Here is a 14577-nt window from a genome sequence, read left to right as displayed (position 1 = left end):
TAGATTCAGTAGGTTAGTACTACCTGTGCGTAGATAAATGAGAATTAATTGATAAGAATGAGGAGCCTTCCTCCTCTTTTCCCACCTGATATGTCTCTAGCGAAGTCTCCGTATGTGAAGTTGCTCATTCCAACATTGTATTATCTGCTAACTCTAAATCTAGACTTTCACTTCTTCTCTGAGATTCGTCCTTAAGTAAGAAGATCGTTTTGAAGCTTCTTACTATCGCCCCATTGCTCTAAATTTTGCTCCCTCCATAGTCATCGAAACTCTCTTTAACTTCAGGTTTCATAAGCACTGAGGACACCAGTCCCTTCTTTCAGATCACCAATACGGCTCTCACAGTGTGACACTAAGTAGTAATTTTTCTCTCCAGTGTGATCCATCTCCTGCCTTCCTCTCTTAAGGGATCTTAATGGATCATTTGATGTGGCCCTTGATATCTGTAAATCACTCGATCGACTATGTCACAAATCTTTGCCTCATTAACCTCCATCTTTGGTTTTCCTGTGATCTTCCTATTCACCATTGCATAGTTATATTTCCGGTCGTTCTGCTGTTACAGTCGGTGGGGAAACGACGTCTGCCACTTACCCTATCAGCAGTGATGTCCTTCAGGGTTCTTCCTCTATCGTGTACCCCATCGATGTCGAACATTACCACAAACTCTCGAGAAAATTGCGAACATACCTCTCACCCTGGTAGCCTTGCTTTCCTTATATAGAAATAAGTGGAGCCATCAGCGACGCTATTCCTGTCACTTGCCATAATACAGCTTGTTCTATTTGGATTTGAAATCATTACGTTTCGAACATGGTACGATTGTGTTGTAAAATGAGAATAAGGGAAATGACAAACATGTGGGGTCTGACTGTACCTACTTGCTTCTCTTCATGAATGATCTCTCTTCTACACCCAACCCTGTTCTTCCTGACGTTGACAACTACACTGTATATACTTCAACTCCCTTCCCCCTTGCCTTCTGACTCTGATACATGCACTTTTCCTCACACAGATTATATGTCTTCTCTATATTCGGGCTTGTGTAACTTTGCAGGACTGGGAAGCAGTGACCTGATCGAGTTCAACGGTGCAAAGAGCGGAGTTTTCCCTATTTCTAAATCTCATTTAGTTCCCACCTTGAATTTACAAAACACCACATGTTAACCCTTACAATGATATAAAATGTTACATTTAACTATATCCTCTCCTATGAAGCCTCACCCATTGAACACCACAACATATGTGCAAAAGATAAGGCTATTGTATTAGCACAGCAGTTATTTCTCTTGCGAGTGACTATTCCTTATCTACAGGAGACTAATTAACCCCAAAATATAGCACTGCTCACATGCGTAGGGTACCCTTTCATTCAACTCTTTGTTAACTATGTTGGAATCAGAGCTTTCAGCTTTCTTAACTCTTTGATTGTCACTACCTGTTTTCCATTTGTCGTAACTTCGCTTTCCTCTCTCTACTCTAGAGGTAAATATCTGTCCATTTCTCTCGTATGCTTGCTGCCTGAGTCCCAAATTCTATAACTAATCTCCGGTTCCTATGACGTGTTTTGCTGCTGCTTCTCACAATTTTTGTGTGGAGGACAGTTACTCGAAGATTGACCTTCTCTCCTCATAGACGAAGGTGTGGAATTCTCTTTAGGTTTCTTTCTTTCACTCCAAGAATTTTTCTCAAATAGAATTGAACTTAAGTCTTACTGAATAATCCTTTGTTGTGATACTCATTATCTTTCCTTTCAAACGAGAAATCTATTATTTGGGAGTGGGTTTGTATGTGTCTGTTTCAAGCTGCAGACGTTCAATTTCCGTTGTAGATCTATTTGCCAACTTATAATCGTCAGAAAATATCGATATCTTACAATACAACCTATCATCAATATCATTAACGTACATTACATATAAAATTATTATCAAAATTGAACCCTGAGGTACAACCCTTGTCAGGTTTAGCCATTTTGAGGCTTAGACATCAATCACAACCTTTTGTTTATGGCTAGTGACTAGTTTTCAGACCAACGAACTACAACCCCATCTATACTATGTGACAACTTTTGCTTTTAATCTTTGATGAGGAACTTTCGAATGTTTTCTAAATATCTAAACAGATGATATCAGCTGCTTTACTTTCATCACACATGTTAATCATAGCATAAGACGGATAAAGCAATATCATCAGTCATGTGCGATTTCGTTACAAACTATGATGAGAATGTTTACTAATGTTATGGAATTGAATACCAAACGTTTACTAACAATTGTTTCCATACGTTTAACCCATAAAGACGGCCGGATAATTGTGCACTAATTTTCAGAGAGTGACTTCTTATCCTTTTTTGCACATCTCTGTCAAAGTTCCATTTTTCTGGAACTTTTCTCACATCAAGTGAATTACTGAAGAAGGCAATCAAGTGCTTCATGATCTCTTTTAATGTCCTTGGATATAACTTACCTTGTATGTATATATATATACAATCATTTCATCCACTGCTGATGGTATACTTAGTTTTAATATGTTTCAGAGAGCTTTTCTTTTCTGATAATGGAATTATATTCGGGATATGGGTCATGTCTTTAGTCGTAGATGTATTTACAAAATAATCGTTTAGAAGTATCTGCTATGGCATTCTTATCTTAAACTAGGTCACCGAGTTCAGTAATCAGTGGAAATATTGACATGATAATGATTCTCTTTCTTATAAGATATTCTAATAACTCGTTGGGGCTTCTTTAGCTGTTTTCAACAAAAATCTGCTTCATCGACTTTCACCCTGATATCCATTGGTTTTTCTGAACAAATTTACATAATCTCTTTAATCGTGCCTGTGCTTGGTCTCTGAGTTTCTTATGCTCTAATTTCTCATACAACAGGCATGTCTTTCTTTCATCCCTCCACCATTTTGGACTCATTTCGGAAAAGACCGTCTAGTGTGCATTTACACATATGTTCCCTCTCCGACTTTGAAAGTCTTACTGAATATTTTCGAAGTTACGTCCATATCGTTTTCCCTAACGATACATTCTCAGACCTGCTTGTCATGGGTAAAGCAAATATCAATAAAATTTGCGGATTTTCATGTTAACAAGCATTACATGGAGTGCTGAATGTTATTTCAAAAGTAATTTGTCAGTCAGCATTTATACCAAACATTCCTTCGACTTCAGACATAATTAATGGGACCCTCATTTCTCCTAGAGATACAGAAAGGGATTCCCTTGACATTGATAACAATTTCTTGAAATCTCTCACTATGATGGAATCATGTTCATCACAAATTTGTGTATGTGCTGGTGGCCTTTAAAAAGATCCCTGCAGCTCTTTCCTTACAAAGGCTGTCTTTAATTAAAAAAAGAAATGAAGTCGATCTTATTAGCTATAGCATTTTTCAGCATAGGATTACAGAAGGCTTTAACAAAGACCAAGATACCACAGTCTACCTAATCTCCTCAATCCCTGATGAATAGCATGTACTACATTCATATTGTATATTTGGCAGGAAATCGCTATTTCGAGCATCTAACCAACGTTTAGAAATACTAAGCTTATCATGGTTTTCTTCTGGGTAGTTGTCTCTAACTCAGAGATTTGGCTACGTATACTCGCTGCATTAGCATAAGATATGCTCATACATAAGTGGCTGCGACTTTCTTTTTTTTTTCTTAACCGAAACGCATATGTAAACTCCCTGAGTAGCCTGCTAAGACACGCAGCTCCCAGTTCGTTTAGGTATGGTCTGTCCAGCATAAACATATCAAGCTGCATACAAAAATGCTGTCATAAGTTCACGCATTCATCTCAGTCTTGGAAACAAAGGTTAACTAATCCAGCATTGAGACTGAACGCCTTGCTGAAGGTACCAATTCAGGCAGTTCTCCTGAAACCATTATGTTATGAGGTTTGGTTCGGAAACGCCAAACAAACTGGTAATATCTTTCCAGCAGCTCCTCCGATCCCTCATTCAATACGTCGCTGGTGCTTGAAAGAGAAATAAAGATTGTATCCTCACTAGCACCCCCACGGATCTTCCCTACATCGTCAGTGACATCGTCTGTCTTGGCACCTGGAGAGCAAAACCCTTGACGACGTGAAGGATTCCTGGCACAGAACTCCTCCAGTGATTGAGGTGATTGAGTCCCCTCTCGCCTTGATTGAGTCCTCAGCTAGTCTGCCTTGTGTTCGTTTTCCTCAAAGTCATCCAGAGCATAAAACTGATATTTCATTGGGTGCAGATGTATACGTTTAAGGACTCAGCACCTCGCTGTACTACCTCGAAGGGTCAGTTTTACTGACTGAGAGAAGAATATGACTTGTGTGTTCTCAACATCTACAGCACTGCTTCCCCATGTCTCCAGCTCATTTCCTGATGCACCCAGACGACTGATTTCGAAAACTTCCGCATTTATCTTGTGTGTCTGAGTAATTATACAAGGATCTACAGTAAGGGTTCTCCTCCAGGATCCGTGTGGTGAAGATAAACCAACTAATTGATGAAAAGAGTCATAAGATTATTCACAAAACTGGACGCCAATCTTCGCACTGCAGACCTACCACCTGATGATATGATAAAACCGAATTTTGCATCTAGAGAAGATAAGGGTGAGTAACGATATGAACCATAAGTTCGAGTGTTTTTACCGATAATTTTCCTTACACTTCAGGCAGTCACATCCTGCCTGCTTCATGTGAGGGAGGGGTAAACGGTCGGACTGCAGACCGGACCCGGTCTGTAGTGAGCTCTGGTGCGGACCCAAGCCTCGACCCTCTACTGTAATGTGACTTGCTCATAAGAAATATAAATTCTTTAAGACGGTTATGTTTTACTGTGCGTCTGTAATTGGTACTATTTCATAAGATCATCTCTTGAATTAACTCAATATACTTTTTCTAGTTATTAGAGGAGCCCGCATTAGCTTGAGAAAAAAATAACGGAACGCGTACTCTTGTTTAATTTTTCATCCGGACCTTTGCCATCTGGGAATCATATGTAACTGAACCATCAGTAATAAGTACCCTGGAAAGCGACGGCGTCCCTACGGATTAAGTTAACCGAAGGCGTATTTTTATTCCTGTCTTAATGTAAATCACTTTTTAGCAGCACTGTATGAAACGTAAATTCTTAAATACTTAACACAAGACAATATTTCTGTTGCAAAAGAGGTTGTAAAAATACACAAAGAAAGAACAAGAACTGACCTCTTTCCTCAAGCTTCAGGTCGTGTCTCATGTTTCCTCTGCTCATAATGTGTTTCCTCAGCTCACTTGAGCCAAAGGAATCTTTTCCCTTTTTAATGACGTGCTATATCATATCTCTTTCCAGCAATACAATATGAAAATGAAATAAACAAACACCTTGAATGACAACAAGAAAATTGCTGATTGAAATGTAGCAATAACACAGTGAAAGAAATACAACCTTAAGGTATAAGATCCAATCCAGACAATCGAGGTATCAAAGCAGACTCAAGCACGTCTGCCTCCTACCATGGTTGCAGGGTGACTAAAGGGTTCAACATATTTGATAACGAGTGTCAAACCTTCATAGAAATTGGAGCTTTGAGAAAAGGTGCCAAATATTCGAATGTGTTCAACCCCAGTAAATTGCATTGTGATATGCAACTTACCTGACTGTAAGAGAGAATGGCTGAACCTGACGTAACTTACCTGACTGTAAGAGGCAATGCTGAACTTTAGACGCAACTTACCTGACTGTAAGAGGGAGTGCTGAACTTCAGACGCAACTTACCTGACTGTAAGAGAGAAAGGCTGAACCTGACGCAATTTACCTGATTGTAAGAAGCAATGCTGAACTTCAGACTCAACTTACCTGACTGTAAGAGAGAATGCTGAACCTGACGCAACTTACCTGACTGTAAGAAGCAATGCTGAACTTCAGACGCAATTTACCTGACTGTAAGAGAGAATGCTGAACCTGACGCAACTTACCTGACTGTAAGAGGCAATGCTGAACTTCAGACGCAACTTACCTGACTGTAAGAGGCAATGCTGAACTTCAGACGCAACTTACCTGACTGTAAGAGAGAATGCTGAACTTCAGACGCAACTTACCTGACTGTAAGAGGCAATGCTGAACTTCAGACTCAACTTACCTGACTGTAAGAGAGAAAGGCTGAACCTGACGCAATTTACCTGATTGTAAGAAGCAATGCTGAACTTCAGACTCAACTTACCTGACTGTAAGAGAGAATGCGGCACCTGTCGAAGGCCTCTTGACCGGCTGTGTCCCAAAGGGTGTAGTTGAAGTCCTGGTCATCCACTCGTATGACTCCAGCATGATTATCGAACACAGTGGGGATGTATTCTTGACTGAATACGCCCTGAGAAACAAAGGCAAGTTAGATACGTAAAGTTATATGGTCTTCGACAAAATGATACATCTTGTTACTAACATAAGAAGGCTGAAATGATTTTGTGAGTTGCAACACAATACAGTAAGCGTAGGGAAAAGGGGATTTGACTTGGTAGTGTTGCAGTGGGAATGTGTTCTCTGTGAATATCTATGTACATGACTTTATTTCTATGTGCTACTCGTGACGGCACGGGCAACTGAATGCCCCAGTCAGGGTCATATCATAAATGCTCTCTCTCTCTCTCTCTCTCTCTCTCTCTCTCTCTCTCTCTCTCTCTCTCTCTCTCTCTCTCTCTCTCTCTCTCTCTCTCACACACACACACACAACTGAACGCGTGATAGCATAAATTCCTTCTGACCCTCGGGGAAATGAAACATGATAAGTTCCCAAGTGTACTTTCTCGTAATAATCATATCATCATGGGAGATACAAGAACGAAATACATCAGTCAGTTGATACACAAGAAAGAGACATAGCTAGAACGCCATTTGGTAAACAAGTGACAACCGGACCTACATTCGGGTAGTCACTTGTTTACCAAATGGCGTCCTAGCTACGTCTTTGTTGTGTATCAACTGAAAATCATATTCTGTTCTTGTATCTCCCTTGATGATGTGATCGTTACACGAAAGTGCTCTTTGGAACTTATCGTATTCATTTCCCGTGGATTAAAAGGAATTTATATATATATATATATATATATATATATATATATATATACATATATATATATATATATATATATATATATATATATATATATATATATATATATATATATATATATATATATATATATATATATATATATATATATATATATATATATATATATATATATATATATATATATATATATATATATATATACATACGTACACGATGTAAGGCATGTGTACGTGTAGGAAGAGAGGAAAGTGATTGGTTCTCAGTGAATGTAGGTTTGCGGCAGGGGTGTGTGATGTCTCCATGGTTGTTTAATTTGTTTATGGATGGGGTTGTTAGGGAGGTGAATGCAAGAGTTTTGGAAAGAGGGGCAAGTATGAAGTCTGTTGTGGATGAGAGAGCTTGGGAAGTGAGTCAGTTGTTGTTCGCTGATGATACAGCGCTGGTGGCTGATTCATGTGAGAAACTGCAGAAGCTGGTGACTGAGTTTGGTAAAGTGTGTGAAAGAAGAAAGTTAAGAGTAAATGTGAATAAGAGCAAGGTTATTAGGTACAGTAGGGTTGAGGGTCAAGTCAATTGGGAGGTAAGTTTGAATGGAGAAAAACTGGAGGAAGTGAAGTGTTTTAGATATCTGGGAGTGGATCTGGCAGCGGATGGAACCATGGAAGCGGAAGTGAATCATAGGGTGGGGGAGGGGGCGAAAATCCTGGGAGCCTTGAAGAATGTGTGGAAGTCGAGAACATTATCTCGGAAAGCAAAAATGGGTATGTTTGAAGGAATAGTGGTTCCAACAATGTTGTATGGTTGCGAGGCGTGGGCTATGGATAGAGCTGTGCGCAGGAGGGTGGATGTGCTGGAAATGAGATGTTTGAGGACAATGTGTGGTGTGAGGTGGTTTGATTGAGTAAGTAATGTAAGGGTAAGAGAAATGTGTGGAAATAAAAAGAACGTGGTTGAAAGAGCAGAAGAGGGTGTTTTGAAATGGTTTGGGCACATGGAGAGAATGAGTGAGGAAAGATTGACCAAGAGGATATATGTGTCGGAGGTGGAGGGAACGAGGAGAAGTGGGAGACCAAATTGGAGGTGGAAAGATGGAGTGAAAAAGATTTTGTGTGATCGGGGCCTGAACATGCAGGAGGGTGAAAGGAGGGCAAGGAATAGAGTGAATTGGATCGATGTGGTATACCGGGGTTGACGTGCTGTCAGTGGATTGAATCAGGGCATGTGAAGCGTCTGGGATAAACCATGGAAAGTTGTGTGGGGCCTGGATATGGAAAGGGAGCTGTGGTTTCGGGCATTATTACGTGGCAGCTAGAGACTGACTGTGAACGAATGGGGCCTTTGTTGTCTTTTCCTAGTGCTACCCCGCACACATGAGGGGGGAGGGGGAAGGTATTCCATATGTGGCGAGGTGGCGATGGGAGTGAATGGGGGCAGACAGTGTGAATTGTGTGCATGGGTATATATGTATGTGTCTGTGTATGTGTATATATGTGTACATTGAGATGTATATATTTGCGTGTGTGGACGTGTGTGTGTATACATTGTGTATGGGGGTGGGTTGGGCCATTTCTTTCGTCTGTTTCCTTGCGCTACCTCGCAAACGCGAGAGACCGCGACAAAGCAAAATAAATAAATAAATAAATAAATAAATATATATATATATATATATATATATATATATATATATATATATATATATATATATATATATATATTTTTCTTTTTTCTTTTAAACTATTCGCCATTTCCCGTGTTAACGAGGTAGCGTTAGGAACAGAGGACTGGGCCTTTGTGGAATATCCTCACCTGGCCCCCCTCTGTTCCTCCTTTTGGAAAATTAAAAAAAAACGAGAGGGGAGGATTTCCAGCCCCCCGCTAATATATATATATATATATATATATATATATATATATATATATATATATATATATATATATATATATATATATATATATATATGATACTTCTGTCTTAGTCAACAATGCTCGAGAAGATGATATGAGATGTCATCTCACATTGATGAATTGTATAAAAAAAGTTTTTATCTTCCTGTGGATTTGGCTGGCATTAATAACAGTATGCACAGCTGTATCAGTGCTTTTTCTGTTACTTGTAACTTTACCACCCTTTAATCGGCTCTTCCTGTGTACGCATTTATGCTCTAAGAGTATTAGAAATGTCAAGAATAACGTACTGAAACTTTGTGGTTCTGCTGATTTGTATGTTTTACACTTACTCAAAAGACATAGGAGTGAAACGTAATTCATTATGTTTTTGACTAGGTTTATTCATTGTGCTGAAAACAAAATACTGGTTTGAAATGACGAAACAAGTCCATCCAATTTGAATTAGCCAGCAAACACTGAAAGTGGCCTAGATTATCCCAGTAACACCCATACTTCTACTGATGTTTCAACACCAGTAAATAAGAATATCTAGACTGGTTTCTCTACAGGGGGTCAAATACGCAGTTAAAAATTTCATGCATTGTTATCAAGTCCAGAAGTTCAGCCACCTTCTGACTGCATTGAGGTACATTAGGTTTAGTATTCTAATGTGAAAGTAGCTTGAAAATAGGAATGAAAATTGGGAAGCTTTGGAATAGTATGTTAAAGATGGTCATAATTACATTTGTTACATAGATTAGCTTTAAGTAAGTGATATTAACTTTGGCAAAGTACAATTATGAGGTCTGAAACATTAATTACTGAGGAATAGAATTAGGTTTATGTTCCATGATTGTTTGAAATCATGTCTTTATGAAACTGAATGCTTGAAATAATAAAATGAAGGAAAGGGGATAGGGGAGAAAGAACACTTCCCACGTATTCCCTGTGTGTCGTAGAAGGCGACTAAAAGGGAAGGGAACGGGGGGCTGGAAATCCTCCCCTCTCATTTTTTTTTTTATTTTCCAAAAGAAGGAACAGAGAAGGGGGCCAGGTGAGGATAGTCCCTCAAAGGCCCAGTCCTCTGTTCTTAACGCTACCTCGCTAATGCGGGAAATGGCGAATAGTATGAAAGAAAAAAAAAAATATATATATATATATATATATATATATATATATATATATATATATATATATATATATATATATATATATATATATATATATATATATATATATATATATATATATATATATATATATATAAGTGCACTTTCGTGTAATAATCACATCATCTGGGAAGACACAAGAGAGGAATATAAGTCAGTTGACATACATCGAAGAGACGAAACTAGGACGCCATTTGGTAAACATGCGAGTGTCCAAGACAGACAACGAGCGTTCATAAACTTATCATTTTACAAATTTTATCAACAATAAAGTTATCAAATTTGTATAGACCATCACTAATATTAAGATTATAATTCTTTGTGTATTTAATAATAGAAGATTCAATGATATTTCTCTTGGTAATAGAGTTAGAGTTGATATCTGAGATGGCATTACTCCAGTCAATACAATGATCATAGTTTTTAGCGTGATTAAACAAGGCATTCGATTCTTGTCCCGTTCTTATTTATGTTGCTTAAGTCTAACAGAAAGATCCTTACCAGTCTGCCCAACATAAAATTTATCACAATATCCACAATGGCACTTTATAGATGCATCCAAGAGATTTTTCTGATGAATTCCTGATTATGATATTCTTTATAGTATTATTGTTGCTGAAAGCAACATTTACATTAAAGAATTTAAGCAACATGGGAAGTAAAGTGAAATTATGATTAAAAGGGAGAACTAAAAGATTCTTGGTGTCAATGGGAGGTTTGGGCTCAACTCTATAAAAAGATTTCTTTACTAACTTAAGGGATTTATCAATGAAAGATCTAGGGTACTTTAACTTAGATCCAATAGAATATATCTTCTCAAATCACCATCAATAAACTCTGGACTGCAAATACGTAATGCCCTAAGGAACATAGATTGAAATGATGAAAATTTAATTTTCTTATGTTGAGATGAGTAATAATGGATATATAAGCATACATTGGTAGGTTTTCTGTATATGCTAAACTTAAACTTGCTTCCTTGCCTATGGATCAAGCAATCTAAAAGTGGTAACATACCATTATTTTCATTTTCTACAGTAAATTTGATGGAAGGTACTAAATTGTTAAGTAAGGGGAGAAATATTTGTAAATTTTCATTTGTTGGCCAAACACAAAGAACATCACCTACATACCCAAACCAAATTGCATTAGAAAGTAAGATATCCTTTAGTAGTTTTGTTTCAAAAAATTCCAAATAAAGATAATTAGTACAAGCGAAAGAGGGTTACCCATTGCCATACCAAATTTTTGAGCATAATAATCTCCATTAAATTGAAATACACAGTCTTTTATACAAAATTTTATCTAAACATGACAAAGTTAAATTATCCTCATTTCAATCTATGTTCCTTAGGGCATTACGTATTTGCAGTCCAGAGTTTATTGATGACGAGTTTGAGAAGATATATTCTATTGGATCTAAGTTAAAGTACCCTAGATCTTTCATTAATAAATCCCTTAAGTTAGTAAAGAAATCACTTTACAGAGTTTAGCCCAAACCTCACATTGACAACAAGAATCTTTTAGTTCTCCCATTTAATCATAATTTCACTTTGCTTCCCATGTTGCTTACATCCTTTAATGTAAATGTTGCCTTCAGTAACAATAACACTATAAAGAATATCTTAAACAGGAATTCACCAAAAAATTCTCTTGGATGCATCTATAAAGTGCCATTGTGGAAATTATGATAAATCTTATGTTAGGCAGACTGGTAAGGATCTTTCCGTTAGACTTCAGCAACATAAATACAGTATAAGAACGGGACAAGAATCAAATGCCTTGTTCAATCACGCTAAAAACTATGATCATTGAATTGACTTGAGTAATGCCATCTCAGTTATCAACTTTATTACCATGAGAAATATCATTGAATCTTCTATCATTAAATACACAAAGAATTATAACCTTAATATTAGTGATGGTCTATACAAATTAGATAACTTTATTGTTGATAAAATTTGTAAAATGATAAGTTTATGAACGCTCGTTGTCTGTCTTGGACAATCGCATGTTTACCAAATGGCGTTCTAGTTTCGTCTCTTCGATGTATATCAACTGACTTATATTTCTCTCTTGTGTTTCCCCTGATGATGTGACTATTACACGAAAGTGCACTTGGGAACTTATCGTGGACTCAGAAGAATATATATATATATATATATATATATATATATATATATATATATATATATATATATATATATATATATATATATATATATATATATATATACATATAAATTCTAGCCTAAGCCAGGGAGTATTTTCTTGATCAATTCCTTAAGGAAGGATGAACAGCTCAGTTGATTCTGGACCATCTGCCGTAACTACGATTCGAACCTCAACATTCGACTCGGGGCGGCTTAAGAATGCGTCGCGGTTGGAAATGTTAAGCGCTGCACCACGGACGTCCATGTCGTTCTCTTTTGAAAACAGGCGAGGTAGGAACGTCTTAAGTAAGTCTCTTACGTGAGAAAAAATCCTATACATGTATTATTATTGGCTGGTCGGTGACGGAGAATCTGATAGGCTACTAAGTTCCTTAAATACTGTGCAGGCGTTGGGAACTCAAGGATTTGGCTGATTTCATATCTTTCTCCCGTGCTTTCCCAGCTTACTTGTAGAACTCTTTATCTACCTATAGTGATCATTACTCCTAGTAATGGCTTTCTTCAACTCGACGAATACGTGACGCTTATATTCTTTCCTCCTCCAACAAACCTCACGTTAGTACTGTTACCAATGACGTCAATCGGTGCCTCGTTGCACAAAAATATGTTAGATTGATTATACATATGGAAAGAATAACTGTACATATAAACTAATCCATCGTCGACGTCGTAAGATGTTACTGGCTCATCGTAATGAAGTTCTCGAATTTACAAGGCAATCGGATACGTGCTGGCCTCGTCCTTAAAAGACATGAATCATGAATAGCTAAAACGCATCCGGTGTGAACACCAGCGATTGTGGACTTTAAATCAGTGATGCCACGAACATTTATGTCGCAGTAATCATCTAGCAAATACATTAGGTAGGAAAGGTTTAATTCAGTCAAGCCTTTCCTACTTAACCTAGCGGGATTAGGTCAGTTTTCATCTTTTGCTGTTGTTCCATCTCCTACGCCAGACTTGCCTAACTCTGACCAAATTCCCCCTAACTTAGATTGCTTCTTTCCTTCTCAATAACAACAAGCGATAGAAACTTTCAACCACCTCAGGTCATGGAAGGCTTCCATCGCTGTTATGAGCTGTTATGAGGATCCTGTGGTTCACTTGTCACTTAAACACCAGCGTTGTGTCTGCATCAACAAAGTCGCAATAGAGAGACAGAACTGAGAGAATTCTCTGACTGGTTCAGTATTCATTCTTGCTTTTCAAGCTTTTCTTTCCCGACACGCTGGAATGAATTAAGTAAAGAAAGAAAGACAAAACTCTTTGGCCACATAGAAATAAATTTCTTACCATCATCCTTCGTCTATAGCGTCATTCATATTTTTATGATAAGGATAAGGTTCGCATAAGCTTATAGCTCAATCAAACATGTCCTCACGTCATGTCTAGTGTAATGAGGTAAAGATAATCGTTCACACTTCAGTAGTGGTTCATAAGTATTTTGCCAGCAGATTTAACAAACTGGATCTGCAAAACTTATTTCTGCTTCTACTCATTATCCTTCTCTAACACACCAGGCTCCCGTAATCTACGTTGGAGGCTCCAATCCACACCAAGTCTGGGTCTCACTTGAAAAATCGAGAAGATAATGAAAGAGGAACAGACGAGACATTTGCGAATTTTGGAGGAAGTGAACATTTTCTTGGCTGTTGCGTATTTGGTAAATAATGTTAACACTTTAATGTTTGAAATTCATAATTAAGAATCTAAAGGTTACACAGTCCTTTAGATAACCTTCACACCTTCTATTATTTATACTATTCTGGCACCACACTTCACATAACCACCAATATACCGCAGTAAGTCCTACAATCTGACACCATGCTTAACATAACCACCAATGTATTGCAGTAAGTCGGACTTTATGACACCACACTTCACATAGCCACCAATAGATTGCAGTCAGCCGGACCTCAAACTTGCCACTAAAATCTTCATAACTTCACTCCGGTTCTTCAGACTCGCATCAAACATACTTTGTACACTTCATTCTTCACTTAATCCACTCTTGTTCTACCCGTTCAAGTGGATTCATAATTTTCGTAAGGAGACCTCCAGCATCTGTCGCCACTTCAATATCCATCTAAAATGAGACTTTCCAATACGTAGGCTCCTTTCCTGCAGGCTGACGGGTGCCAGGAAGCCCAATATCCCGAGAGAGATTGGCTGTCTGGCAAATATCATGCACAGGTTTAGGTAAAGACAATAAAAACAGAAAATTAAGGTCAAACAGAAAACTCTCAAGTTACTTAAGACCTCATTCATATGACTTCGCTCGTAGTTAAAGATACA

General features: G+C 37.8%; 1 protein-coding gene across 1 annotated transcript in view; it reads right to left on the bottom strand.

The window, feature by feature from the left end:
* The window catches only part of LOC139756468 (ras-like GTP-binding protein RhoL), a 203156-nt gene that overhangs the window by 16992 nt on the left and 171587 nt on the right, over positions 1 to 14577 (bottom strand). The window contains exon 3 of the mRNA XM_071675921.1: positions 6204 to 6350. Coding sequence (XP_071532022.1) covers positions 6204 to 6350 — 147 coding nt within the window. The remainder of the gene's footprint in view (positions 1 to 6203; positions 6351 to 14577) is intronic.

Source organism: Panulirus ornatus, chromosome 22, assembly GCF_036320965.1.
Source record: "Panulirus ornatus isolate Po-2019 chromosome 22, ASM3632096v1, whole genome shotgun sequence".
NCBI classification, from domain to species: Eukaryota; Metazoa; Arthropoda; class Malacostraca; order Decapoda; family Palinuridae; genus Panulirus; species Panulirus ornatus.
This window is presented reverse-complemented; position numbering and strand designations above follow the sequence as displayed.